At 43.4% G+C, this 14,340-nt stretch overlaps 1 protein-coding gene across 1 annotated transcript in view; it reads left to right on the forward strand.

Moving 5' to 3' along the window:
• The window catches only part of TK2 (thymidine kinase 2, mitochondrial), a 22,678-nt gene extending 8,822 nt beyond the window's left edge, over positions 1–13,856 (forward strand). Inside the window, exons 6-10 of the mRNA XM_025209493.1 lie at positions 1,163–1,236; positions 7,983–8,071; positions 9,571–9,650; positions 12,183–12,263; positions 12,664–13,856. Of these exons, the coding sequence (XP_025065278.1) occupies positions 1,163–1,236; positions 7,983–8,071; positions 9,571–9,650; positions 12,183–12,263; positions 12,664–12,762 (423 nt within the window). The 3' untranslated portion in view covers positions 12,763–13,856. The remainder of the gene's footprint in view (positions 1–1,162; positions 1,237–7,982; positions 8,072–9,570; positions 9,651–12,182; positions 12,264–12,663) is intronic.
• Positions 13,857–14,340: the final 484 nt, after the last annotated feature.

Raw genomic sequence — 14,340 nt, forward strand, 5'->3', positions numbered from 1 at the left:
GTCCTTGGGTGCTTGGTCTGTTTTTGCGTTCCACATCTGTACCTCAATATCCCATACTTCATAGCACAGCTTTGGCTTTCACAGCCACAAGAGAGCCCTCTTTGTTGTGCTGCTTCAGGGCAGAGGGAAGTCTCTTCTCTTGTGTTCCTGTAGATAATATAGGGGGCTAAGGAAGTGGAAGTCTTCCAGTCTTCTGGCTTACAGAGCACTCTAGAAAGAACCAGTGCTGTTATGAAACAGCTAGGAGCTGAAGGCTTCCAGGATGTCACCATGCAAAGGAGCACATACCATGCCTGACACCTGGGGTTGCCTGGTTTCCAGAAGACACTTTCATATCCTGGGCATCTCCCAGCTCAGCTGCACAGAAACGCCCAGAATTTCTTTTCCATTTGGGATTTTTAATATTTGAAAATCAGTCTGTCACTAGCAAGCAACGTACCTAAGACCTTATTAAAACCTAAAAATTCCCTTGCATCCTACTTTCTGTTTTGCTGCTAGGCCTATCTCGCCCTCGCAGGGACAGTTGTAATTTGTGTGATCCTTAGTTCTGTGTGAAATAGCTGACTGGAAAAAAAACTGGGGAGTGAGGCAACACTGGAAGAGAAGAGAAGCACATTTGGGTGGTGCATCAGAAAAAGATGTGCAACTTACCAGTTGCAGTCACTGCTTTGACCTTGCTGGAGGAGGAGGAGTAGCCCACTAGAGATGGGTCTAAAATTCTTTTCTTTCCATAGTTTCTGTGATTTCCCTGTGCTATAAACACCTACAAATTGGGCAGTGGCAGTCCTGTTCATCTGCGGCTTCTAATGGACCACAGGGTTTTTTTTTTTCTAATTAAGTAGCTGGTGATTAGCCTGCTGGTATTGGGTCTGGTGCTTCTGCAGTCAGCTTTAATCCATCTTCCATAAGGCTAGCATGTCAGGAAACTCCTGCTCTTAGAATCCAAGATTTATATACCTAATTTTTCCTGAGTGATTTCTTCTGTTCTGAACAAGCAAATAGTCTGACTTCCAACTTTGGAAAAAAACAGCTTGGTGTAGTGTAGGGCCTTTAATAATGCAGTGACCATGAAGCTGGAGGTAAAAAGACTATTATGGGTTGAAAGAAATGAACAGTGCTGGAGAACATAAACTAGTCAATGGCTCTTGATTTTATTTTGTAGGTTTCCCCCATAAGAATGATGGAGAGGTCAATTCACAGTGCAAAAAACATTTTTGTTGAAAATTTATATCGAAGGTACAGTACACACTACTTCAGGTTCTTGTTTTAATAGAGCTTTTAAAGTAAAACATAAAATGGTCATCTTTGTTTTCTTTGGTAATTTATATTTAAATAATTATGAAATTGGCAGTAATTGTATTAAAGAGTCAATTTTTTTGCTCAAATGTGCTGCTATTATCTTTAAGGACTATAGGTAAGTAGAGTCTGGACAATTTGCCTCTGTATATATGAATGATTAGAGGAGTCTTTTGGATGAAATGTACACCGGATACTTAGGATATTGGTTCTTCAACAGATTTATTTATTACCGTCATTGATGGGCTGAAGCACAACAGATATTTTATTGCATTCAAAAAGATATATTACAAATGAAGACAGGACATGAAGAGTAATGCTGTTGAAACTGAACGTGCATAAATGAACCCAGCTAGAATTTGGCCAGGGTCTGAAGCCTAAATTGCCTTTCCTTATAAATGGAGACTTGAGTGATATATTTTTTAGGACCTCAGTGCAGTCGACTCCAAATCTGGCTCATGCCAAAGCACAGTATCCTAAAATCATTCCAGATCCCTTGTTGAGGGAGAGTGCTACCTATTGATTTAGAGAGGTCACTTCCTTCCGCAGACTTGGGGTTCTTTAGGGAAACAGCCGTGTATTGACCATGGCCCAGTCCTGCTTACTTGTGTGAACTGATGAGACCACAGCCTGAGACGGAGCATGTAGAGGCAGTAAATTGACTGGGTACCAAGTGCCTTTTCATTTGAAATAACACAGTTCGTCAGTCCTGATTGTTCTTTACAATACCGACTTTTTTTTTTTTTTAAATAAATTGGAAATTGAAAGAAATGAGTTATGGTTTGTCATACTCTTGGCTGGGCAAAGAACATGTTTCTTGTCCTTTTCTGGGGAGAAATATCTGCTTGCCACAAGATGGCATCCATACTACACAAGCTAGTTTGTTATACGTGTGTGTGTTGAGTTGCTTCTGTGTTTTCATGAGAGTTGCTAAGATGTAAAGAATAGCATCGCAGTTGAAAACTGCTGTTTATCACATTGTATCCAGAAGAAATGTACTTGGGTTTAATTTTTTTGCTTTTAAGCTTATATCTAAATCTGAATCCAAATAATCTGTTTTAACATTAGCCCAAATGTTTGTGTCACAGGAACTGAAAATCCTGTCTGTTGCTAAAATGCTATGCATTATATATGTGTTGGGCTATATTTGCTGACTTTAAGAAAAAAAGGGGGGGATTACAAAGGCCTTTACCCCTTTCAGCTCTGTATGTGTGGGTGCGGAATTGGATTAGGACCGTGGTATTTATTTTCTGACTTTCTATAGTAGAATAGAAGCCAGTCCAATTAAATGGTGGCAGATACTGCATCTTTTTTGCCTGGTCTGTGAAAGGGGTTATATTTAGGTTTTGGAAAACTAATGTGGAGAACATGGAGAAGGAGAAATGGTGAGTAAATGACAAAGTTTTGATGGATCGTATGTGACAGGGTATGTCTTTTAGGGGCTATTTTGGGTCTTCTAAGATGAAGTGTCTTGTAATCATGTAACTAATTTGCTTAGTTATAGTTGCATTGGCTCTGTTACTGTAATCGTGTTTATTTCTAAGATATAGAAGGCCAGATTTTCTGGATACTTATAAAAACAGTATGAATGATGATGATTGATTTTTAAACCATTGAAAAAGTCTAGTAGTTGCACCGGAGTTTGGATATTGGGTAGATAAACAACCTGTACACACTAGAAATCACAGGAGAGATATTTCAGACACTTGTACTGTACTGAATAGCCCTAAGAATGGTGATCTGAGTGCTGTACACAGATATATATTTGCTATCTTGCTAACTAGAATGAATGCTGTGGAAGGTTTTAATGTAATTCCAGGTTGCTTAATGGAGACCTTTAGCCATGTGATGTCAGTAATATGGCTCCTTCTTCTAAGTTATCAACTAAGATATAAAATGATTTGCTTTTTAGTAATGGCAGTATGAGAACCTTACTAGAAATAAGTTCTGATTCCTTATACATACAATGGTGAGTTATGCAGTTGTTCTAGTTTATGGTGACCCTTTCAATTGCTTGCAAAAATTGGTGAAATTAAGGAAAATAACTGCTCCATTAGACCTCATAAAACTCTAAGTTAAAAGCTTGGGAAAGTAGTCACTTGCTAATAGAGGAGCCACAGGACAAATAGAGGATTTTTCTATGGAGTTGAGGCAGCCATTAGAGAATTTCTGCTACTGTTAGCTGCGTCTCTTCAGTTGAGTCTGGCTTAAAGATCCTAGCCCTTAGCCAGGTAATGGGTCAGTTCTCTAGGTCAGTGGTCTCCAGCCTTTTCAATGGCGAAGATCACTTTTTAGTAGTAAAGGGCTCCCCAGGATCTACTGCCACCGCACCCCGCCTCGCCCCTGGCTGGGCTGGGGCTGCCCCCACACGAGTCCCCTCTGCTGAGCTGAGCTGTGCCCACATGTAGCCAGCTGCAGCAGGACTCAAGGTGCAACAGCAGCTGCCTCCACCCCTGTAGAGATGGGGAGGGAGCCCCCCTGCTCCCCTGGAGGAGCCCCTGGGCTCCAATCGTCCCATCACCCAGCTAGGCTGTGGCCCCACGTACCTTCCCCTGCTCCTGGCTGGGCTGCACGGTCATTTGCTCCCCGTGGGGGCCTTGATCTGGCCCCTACCCCTTCCCTCCTCCACAGATCGACCTACTGGGGCTGGCGTATGTGCGTGCATCCAGCTGTCCTCCAGCCCAGGATCTACCCAAAGAGGCTCTGGGATCTACCTGTCAATCAGGATCCCCAGGTTGGTGACCACTGCTCTAGGTAAAAACTACCAACAGCCACAAAGAAAACCTAGGAGTAGGCTGCCAGTATTACAGGTGGGAGTTGGTTACTTGGCATTGGGTGCCTGGGAAGTTTGACTAACCTGAAAGACATTTGTAGGTTAAGACTGCTGGAACTTGATTAAGAGATCCAGATCCAACTAACCTTTCTTGTGTAGAGACTATGTACACATATGGCTAGGGGTCTACCTAAATTTCAGGGAGATTTACCAGTTTTCACTATGGGTTGATTGCGGCGTGAAGCTTTAATTCTACAGTCATTTTATGGCAACCCTGCCCCTTGGTGCTGATTGGTGGAGGGACAAGGGGGTAGCCACCTTCTTGACTGCTGCGTTTGTGCCACCCTGCCAGCTGGTGCCTTGTCCTCCCAGCAGCAAGGACCACTGGCTTCCACTGGGGAGCCAGCATTTTATTTGTATTAAGCTTTTTTTTGTGTCGTCTTTTTGCAGATTTCAGCCACAATTTCGGGGTTTCCTCAAAGTCCATGAAACCACAAATTGAATAGGTCCCTACATATAGCAATGAGAGTCTTGGTTTAAAATCAGTGTAGGTGGGTATTTTATTTAAAGGGTTTGCTAACTGTCTCGGACGGCCAGAGCCGACTCGAGTTATGTTAGAAATTGGTCATACGTTAGGGCGGGCTGGTGAATGGAGAGGCAGACACAACTTATTGGTTGTAAAAAACTTTACTCACGCCGCTTGCAATCACGACGCAGGTGGTCCGGTCGTCGGAACAACCACGCGAGTTGTTCCAGCTGGCGGGGCCCAAGCCAGTTAATCCGTCTGCAATTCGAAGCCGGGGGGGAAGGGGTACGTCGGGGTTGCGCTCGGTGACGGGAAGAAAGATCGATAGGTGATCAGTCTATCGATCGGCAGCCGCAAGTCAGATAACTTCAGAGGCACTCTGCAGCGTGCTCAAAGCTCTTCGACTTGGGTGGAAGTTGCGCGGAATTTTAAATGGCCAGCGAGCCAATTACTAGCCGCCACGTGTGAATAATTTAGCACTGGCCAATTGCGGGGCACAAATTTACATCCGAATAGCGGGAACTCTTTGCACCGTGCATTTCTGTGCTGCAAAGAAGAAATGCATCCTGCAAAGGAAACTGTAAATTGGCGGGAACTATCTCCTGCACGCGGGCTCTCAATTACGGCAGAGTGTTCTGCTGCGCAAAGGAGCTCTCATGTGGCCAGGAAATTCCATAGTGCCGAGGCACAAAAATCACTGGGTTGTGACACTAACAAGTGCATGAAAGGCTGTATAAATAAAGGGGGTACTGAAGCCCCCGGCTGCTCTGAGCTGGGTAGACATTCTGTAGAAGAACACTGGTTATATTATACACAGCAAAAGTCTCTATCTCCAGGTCCATATCTCCAGTCTAAACAAACTTTTCTTCTCAAGGAAGATAACTTTTAATCCTGGAGGAAGGGACTGGGAGGTAAGGAGTTCCAGGTGTTCCTCCCACCTTTGCCATTGATTCAGGGTATGCACTCATAAAGTCACTCTGTCCCTAATTTCTCATCTCTCTCATTGGGGGAAAGCCTGTGAAGAAAGAATATTTTATAGAGATGTTGCAAGGATTAAATCAGCAACATTTACCGTGCCTTTACCTTCAGTGAAAGGCATCATAGAAATGCAAATCATTCTATATTGTTATTGTGATTCCAGCTCTTGTATTTAGCATTGAAATAGAAACAAGTGTTATTTTTTAGCAGTTTTAGGCATATATACATGACAAATATTAACTAATAATTTATTTTTCCATTTGAATTCACACTGGCGTTTGGGATGGGAAGTTGCTAACATTGGGTGCATTTGCATGTGCTATTAGCACAGAGCAATAAACTCCAGGACATATGCTCCTGGGCACTGCATTTACACATGCACCTGAGACTACAGCATGTTGGCAGGGGGCTTGTGTGAAGCGGAGGCAGGTAAGCTTGCCAGCGGGGGGCTGCTCTGTCCCAGCTCAACACGCTGTGACGGGGCTGGCAGGCAGCCCTGGCACTGAAGCACCCTCATGTCCCAGCCAGCTCTTTCAGCATCTGCATGTGTGTTGCTGTGTATTAAAGGACTCTGCAATACAGTTGTACTTGCATTTACAAGTACTAACCTGCAGCGGAGTTGATTAGTTTCCTGCAGCCTAATAGAGCCGCACATGTAGACATTGAGACTCTACTGTGGAGCTAATTAAGCAGCTCTGCAGTAGACGTCTTTTGTAGACGCGTCCACTATTAGATAACCTTGGCCGTACCAGTTTTACTTTGGGGGAGTCATGTCCTTGTCAGAATTTCAGAAATAAAGCACCTTTTAGTACTTTGAATCTTGTTCCTGACTTTGTGGACGGTGAACACAAGCATTTCTTTTGACTTAACTAGTATCACTCTAACAAGCAAGAACTAGCTGAATGTGAGAGGTTTGCAGAGTAGTCTTCCACTAGACTATGTTTCATTGTGTTTTATTTTTTATCTGTGTTTGGGTGCAGCCTTCTCTTTTCTCTCATTCAAGAAACAGAAATAAGGTTGAGTCTACCACTTTTCTCAAATACATATTTCTCAAATATATAAGTGGTGGAATCAATCTTATTTCTATTTCTTGGCTTGTGCTATTAAAATATAACCTTTAAAAATTATTATTGATTGTGACACAGAGATTTGCTAGTTAAGGGTATTAGAAAAACAACAGTTGCTCAAAATGAATTGTTGCCTTTTTTTTTCTTCTTTTCCTCTCTACAAACTGTTGAGACAAGCTGTTCATTTGGATAGCAGGGAAGGATGGGGGTGGTAGGGTATCTTTTTATTTTTTTTTCTCATCATGATTTTGCTCTTTTTCTTGGTTTACTCATTATCAATATTGTACTCCTCTGTACATTGTGCTTTGTCCGTCCTGGCAGTGATCAAAACATATTGCCAGAAGGATGGTTTAAAAGCCCGTAGTGTCTCTTACTTCAAGCTCATCTGAGAACTGCAGCCATCATCCATTTTATTAGCAGAGAGCTGAAGGCCTTTCACATTGCTGCTTTGTATTCCACTGTGCTTCTGTTACAGTCTCTCTTTTAGGAAGGGGCTGCAGTTTCCACTGCATGGCAAGAAGACATCATAATCAAAAAATAACTTGGTTTTTCATCCTTAATACACAAGTCTTCTATTGACTTGTATTTATATGACAGTTGCTTTAATATTTTATTATTCTTATTAAGATCATTTTAGAATAGTTGTCTACAGTCTTATACTGTGTGATGAATGTAGAGCTCAAATTAACCATCTTGAATATTTCAGCACTTCTCTCCTCTAATAAATCCTTCTCACATAGAAAGAAAAGTCATATTTATGTGATGCCATTAATATGAGTCTTGTTGCTCTTTGTTTGGTGACTGGAGTGTTATAATGAATTGTCAATTTTGCTTAGTAAATCAAAGCATTATGGCTCTGCACACTGCAACAGTTCAAATGTATTCGTAACAATCCTGCTGGGAGGAATTTTAGAAATATCATTTGATGCTAATTTGTTATTGTCACTGTTTAATTGTGAGTGTTGGAACATTTGCCTACTTAGTTCACCAAGTAATTTTGTTTTTATTAAACAACAACAATAATGAAACTGTTAACTATTAAGCAGCAAGGCTTATATTGGTCAGAATCCATTTAGGGCCAGAAAATAATTCTAGCTTTTCTTGCGTTCAGTCTGAGAACATTGTTATGGGTCCTTGTGTGTCTAGGGAAGTTATGGGTCAGCATCTCATTTCACTTATGCTGGAGTAAATCAGGAGTAACTTTAGTGAGGTCACAGGTTAAACACCAGTGCAAGTCATGCGTCTGGAAGCTTAGAATGGGACCCCATATTCGGTACAGTGAATGGCTGTGTGATAAAGGATGTTTATAAATAATATAATGGCTCACTTTTCTTGTTTGCAGTGGGAGAATGCCAGAAGTGGATTACCTAGTACTAACTGAATGGTTTGAATGGATCAAGAAGAATATTGATGTTTCAGTTGACTTGATAGGTAAGATATATTGTTTGTAACTGTTGCCTCCCTTTTGTGTGGGTTTTTTGTTTGTATTAGGGTAAAAAAAAATGAAATTATAGATTGATCTATCTATCTCTGTGTCAGGATACTGTTTGTGTCTGCCACTTCAAGGGCCTGAACCCAGCAGCCGGCAGATGCCGGATTAGGGCAGCCATTTTGGATTAAGGGCTGCCCATATAAATAGGGCATTTTGCTGCTGGAAGGCCAGGCAACACCACCGCCTGTCTGCAAGGCTGCTGGTATTAACTGTAGGTAAGGGCAGGAGCTGTAGCGGATGGTTTGGAGGCTCCTGGTCCTGGGCATGACCTAAAACTGCACCCTGCCGGGAGTGGGTGGTCTGGTGGGGCTCTTAGTGGTGTAGGCGCCCCCAGGAAATGCCAGGCCAGTTACCACCCTGGTGAAAGGTGGGTCGGGGCACCTTAACCCTAGCTCCCACCTTTGGGTGGGTCAGGTGACAGCGGAGGTAGAGGGGGCCAGGCATGGCTACGGCCACCTGAGTCCACCCGAGGAGGGAAGCCCCAAGACCCCGAGTAAAGGGGGCAGTGTAGAGCCCTGAGTAGAGGGGGAGAAGAACTAGAGGGCTGAGAGCCCAGTACACATACAGACCCTGAGTGTTACCCCGGAAGGGGCCCGAGTATGCTTAAACCTGGTCAGGTAATTGGTTGGCCACTATCCCAGTGAGGGTCATGGGAGAGGCCCAACAGACGGTACGTCTGCCACCCAAGGAATGGACTAGCTAAGCCTATGGCCAAAGGGTGCCTGCTCCTAGAGGGAGCAAGGCGGCATAAGTTGTCGACGTGAGAGAGAGACCCTGAAAGAGAGGGTGGAGTGAGTGAGAAGCGGGTGGTATGAATGTGCGTGTGACTGAGGCCTGACAGCATGGCCTAAGCATGCTCCAGTTGTAGGCCAGGGACACTGGAACATCTGGATGCCATCTGCGAGGCTTGGGCCATGGTGTAGGGGAGGTACGGAGCCACGAACTCCCCCAAATATGGGGGTGCAGTAATGGGCAGCCTCCTGCCTTATTTAACAGCATATTATTATTCCAACAAGGCATGGTGGGTGAAACAGGCGAGCGGCGTGCCCAGAGGCAGGTTGGGGGCTAGCAGTGGCTAGCGAGGATACCCACTTTGCCACAATCTCTATTGAGTTCTACATAATTCCTATAATACTAGAAACATTTTCTTCATGTATGTGTTGGAGGGTGGAAATGCCTTTGGAGTGCTTGCTGTTTCATTGCTGTGCTTCATCTAACCTTCACCAGGACTTTGGAAATGGTTGCTTTCCTTTGAAAGCAAATCCATTGGTTTCATTGCTGGCCATTCATTAAAACAATAATGTGGAAGTCTAGCTGGTACCCAAGTCAGAGGTTTCCTATATAGATAATTCTTGCATTGGTTTTGAAGCAGATTCCTTCTCCATTTTCTTTCTAAAAAATGATCTTTGTACATATCTATTCCATTGTTTTATGGCAGTTTATCTACAGACTTCTCCTGAAATTTGTTACGAGAGGTTAAAGAGGAGATGCAGAAAAGAGGAAAAGATCATTCCTATGGTAAGAAGACCAGATCCTTAGGAAGCAAACTAGACTGCTTTGTGTTTGGCTCATTTTGGCTATCATGTTGTGTGCTCAGTTGTAAAGTCTTGGCCTTGCTGCAGTGTGATCCAGCTGGTTCCATTTGCTGTAGTATTAGGAGTTAGTATTCCTAATATCAAGAAAATTAGGGTTTGAAGGGACCTCTGGAGATCATCTAGAAGGGCTGTGCGAAATTTCAGCAGCCATTTTGTTTCGGAGGTGTTTTGGGCCGTTTTGGCACCCGGAACACCGAATCCGAATTGAAATGGAAGGCTCCGAAACACCTCGGAAATGAAACCAGGCATCCAAAATGTTTCAGAAAATTTCGCAGTTTCGGAGCTGGGCTTGCAGGGAAACAGCTGTATACTGCTGCCCTTCTGTGCATCTTGGCTCTGCAGGGAGTAGACATCTATGGCAATGCGGGGCTGCACCGGGCATTCAGTGGTTGCAAGGAGACCCCTGGCACGGATCTCTGTTTCCCGCAGAGCCAGGTTGTGTGGCAGGGCAGTGCTGATCCATACCATGCAACCTGGCTCAGCAGGGAGCAGAGATCTGGGGCAGCATGAGACGGGCAGCGGTGGTGAGGAGACCCCTGGCGCAGATCTCTGCTCCCTGTGGAGCCGTGTCGCGTGGCAGGGAGTAGCAGGCTTGCTCGCTGCTCTGCGCTGCTTCCCTGCCCTGCGACTCAGTGTAACAGGGATCAGAGATCTGCATGGGGGTCTCCTCGCCTGCATGGAGGGCAGTGGCCCTCCCCCGGATGAGCCCCCCATGGCCCTGCTCCCTGCTGGGGCCCTGCAGCCCTGTCCAGCTGGGCAGTAGGGCTGTGTGAAGCTTGCAGCCCATTCGAAACAAGATTTGAAGGAGATTTGGCAGAGCTGAGTCTCTGAAACAGATACAGCTGAAACACTGAAAGGAATCGCTGTCCTCTGAAATGTTCAAATCCGAAACAGAATTGAAATGCAGCCGTTTCGCACAGCCCTATCATCTAGTCCAAACCCCTGCTCAAGGTAGGACCATTCCCAACTAGATCATCCCAGCCAAAGCTTTGTCTAGCTGTGTCTTGAAAACCTCTAAGGATGTAGAGTCCACCACCTCTCCGAGTAACCTGTTCCAGTGTTTTACTACCCTCCTAGTGAGAGAATTTTTCCTAATATCCAACCTAAACTTCCCTTGCTGCAACTTGAGACTGTTGATCCTTGTTCTGTCATCTGCCACCACTGAGAACAGTCTAGTTCCATCTTCTTTCGAACCTCCTTTCAGGTAGTTGAAGGCTTTATAAGTATTCCTTAATATAGAATAAGAAAAAAGAAATAGTATTAGGAAGAAGAGGCAGGCATCTTTGTAGCATTATAGTCTAGTAGTGTGTATTCACTCTATTAATAGAGTGACACACTACTGTCTTCTATTAATGAAACACTAAGCAAGCAGTAAATAGGATAGTATGAGGAATGGGCTGCGTATTACAGTGCTTTTACAGTTGTGGCAGGTGGGTAGGTGGAATGTGTGTGGTGAATGGAAGCAAAGAGCTAAATCCAGAACCATGTGAAATTTTCCCTTGGAGAATAAGCCCTTTCTGCTATTTTATTGCAGTAGCTTTGAAGAGACACAGTGTGTTACTTTGCAGTGTCTCTCCTTGTTACTGAGAGAAAACGATTGTGAATGTGAAAGGTTAAGTCATCTCATGAACAGCTAATAGTGGCTGACAAGCAAAAATGCTTTTAAAGAAGGTGGGTGGAAGTAGAAGAAAATTAACTGGGACTGTTAGGGGGTGAAAAAGTATCTGCAAAAAAAGCAGCTCTGAAGTAGTGTTTCATTTCTCCTTTTTGTCCTCGTTTCATCCTTCCATGGTGGTCATCTTTCTTTTAGTGTTAAGTTACATGCCTTCCCTGGAAGAGAAATAGCAGCCTTGATCTTGTCTGGATGAGGCCCTCATTGGCTAAATCAATATAATGGTATACGATAATACCTAGTTAAGCTCAAAAACTTGTGATTCTTCATTTCTTTATCAGTGGGAATAAGAAAAGGCTGGACATTGTAAATAAGGAGAAATTATGAGATTCCACCTCCTGTTGATTCAGTGTGGGTTCACCATGATGTGGCAATGGCATCATTTCAATGAGTACTGCTTGCTGAAGCTAGAATTAAAAGGAGAAAAGAAAAGAAAAAATACCCAAACCCTAAATGCTTCATATGATATTTGCTTTGAATTGCAGCGAAGCTGCTCTCTAGGAAGAAATAATTTAATCAAAATATTGGGTAAAGATTTCTGACATGTTGTGTGATCTGTCATGGCAGTGAAGTACATAATAAAAACCTGCATGACTCCATTTGCCAAATTGCCCATGAAAGGTAAACTTTTATGTTGAATGTTTGCTGGTATCTGTTGGGTATGTGCAAAATTTATGTAAATCATTGACCTCTTAGTTTACTTCAGTTTGTTTAAATATATGATTTCTGTAGTTAGTTATAATGTATGTATGAATTCATGTTGTTTGAATGCCTTTTTTGTAGGAATATTTACAAGCTATCCATGAGCTCTATGAGGAGTGGCTCGTTAAACGGACACTCTTTAACATTTCCTGTCCAGTTCTTGTAAGTATAGTTGATCAGTTATAATTGGTTCAGCAAAGGGGAAAAAAAAAAAGGGGAAAGCCTCAGTCTTTGAATTTTAACATTTTGTGATTTAGTTGTGAAAGTTACAAATGTATTTTTCCAAAACTTGGAGGCATTGACACATGTCCAGCATAAGAGTTTGAACTTGCAAAAAGGGGGCTGGTGGAAGGGGAAGGGACTACTCACAGTAGGAAACACTGTTTGATTTTTAAATCCTATCCCTGCACTGAAAACAAACTGGCCAAGTATCTAGGAGTGGTTCATTCTGGGCCCCCTGCCATTGTTTGATTCTTAAATGCTAGAGCTGCATCATCTTATGAAATGATGGAGCATGTTTTTGCAGAGCGTCTCATTCTAATGTTCACTTCCTGTTTTCCAGGTGATTGAGGCAGACCACGACTTGCAGAAAATGACAGAAAAGTATGAAGAAAATCGGGACCGAATATTAACCCCCTACAGTCTACAACAGTGTTTGTAGATAACTGGCTTTGTAGACAGACTGCTGAAAACTTGTCTGCCCTGATTTTAGGGGAAGTCTGAGCAACGTTTTCCAGAATGTTGAAGTCTCTCACTTAGAATTTTGTTTCACAAAGCACAGGTGATGGTTACAAAGACAAGTGGGCCATGTTTTTTTCCTTTTGGTCCTTTATACTTCTGAGGTCCAGTGCAACTTTACTGTTCTCAGACTGTCTGACAAAATGTTGCTGTACTTTACTTCCTTACTTTCACTGCTGCTTACTGTAAATAACTTTCAACATTACATTTCTCATCATAATGGTCTTTTATTTACTCTGAAAAATAGCCCATATAGAAGATGGAAGTGTTCCTCTGTGACCAGAAGTAGTTGGTGAATAAATAGGTCATGGTCACACAAAAAGGGAAAAAGCCTGTTTACTGTACTAAGTTATGAGTCTGAATCTGCATGGCAGTGCAACCACTTCTGATTTTTAGTGGATTACTTCGCATTTAAATAACATCACAAAATCTTGATCCTGCAGACATCTATACATTTGAATAGTTTAACTTAACTACTCGGGTATATAAAGTTCTGCTGAGTGTTTGCCAGACTGGGATCTAAGAAAGTATGGGTCAGACTTTCAACAGCACTCAGCATCCTGCTGTTCTCATTGAAAGTGGCCCCAAAAACTGCTGAGCCAAGCACTCTTGAAAATCTAGCTTTTAACATTTTTTCCTGTTGTTGCAGAGTCTTTTTTTTATGTAATTGTAATAACATAATAACCGTTACATAAATAATTTAGTTTGTGAAAACTTATTTTGCACTTCTTACGTTGCTATATTAGAAGTTTGCTAGACCAGGACTTCTCCAGTCAGCTTATCGAGGTGGTTAGGTCAAGGGATGTTATTGTCATGGGTGACCTAAACTACCCAGACATTTGCTGGGAGGAGCAGACATTCAGGTCTGATTGCTCGCATAGGTTTCTGGCTTTATTACAGGACCTTCACCCTATCCAGGAAGCGTACAGCCCCACTAGGGGTAACGCCTTGCTGGACCTGGTCCTGGCCATGGGGATGACCTGGTGAGGGGACTGCAGGTCCTTGACCACCTAGGCAATAGCGATCATCACCTGCTGGATTTCATTATCCAATGCAGGGCGTCTAGGGCTCACACCAAGGCTAAAGCCCTTGACTTCAGAAGGGCCAACTTCAATGAGTTCAGGAGACTAGTGGGGGAGGCACTGAGGGCCCAGAAGGTAGAGGAGACGGGAGTCCACGAGGGATGGTCGTACCTTAAGGGGGCGATCCTCCAGGCCCAAAGGATAACAGTCCCTGGGAGAAGCAAAGCGGGTAAGAGTGCTCAGAAACCCCCTTGGCTCAGCAAGGGCATACAGGAATACCTGAGGACTAAAAGGCAAGGAGGAGTACTCCTTGGCCCGTGAGTGTAGGAGGGCTATTAGGAAGGCCAAGGCAGAGATGGAACTCAGGCTAGTGTCCAGGATTAAGAACAACAAAAAGTCCTTTATCAAGTATATTGGGAGCAAGAAGAGGGCACCAGGCAATGTAGGGCCCCTGCAAGATACAAACGGTAATCTTGTGC

This window comes from Alligator sinensis, unplaced genomic scaffold (assembly GCF_000455745.1).
Source record: "Alligator sinensis unplaced genomic scaffold, ASM45574v1 scaffold170_2, whole genome shotgun sequence".
Lineage (NCBI taxonomy): Eukaryota > Metazoa > Chordata > Crocodylia > Alligatoridae > Alligator > Alligator sinensis.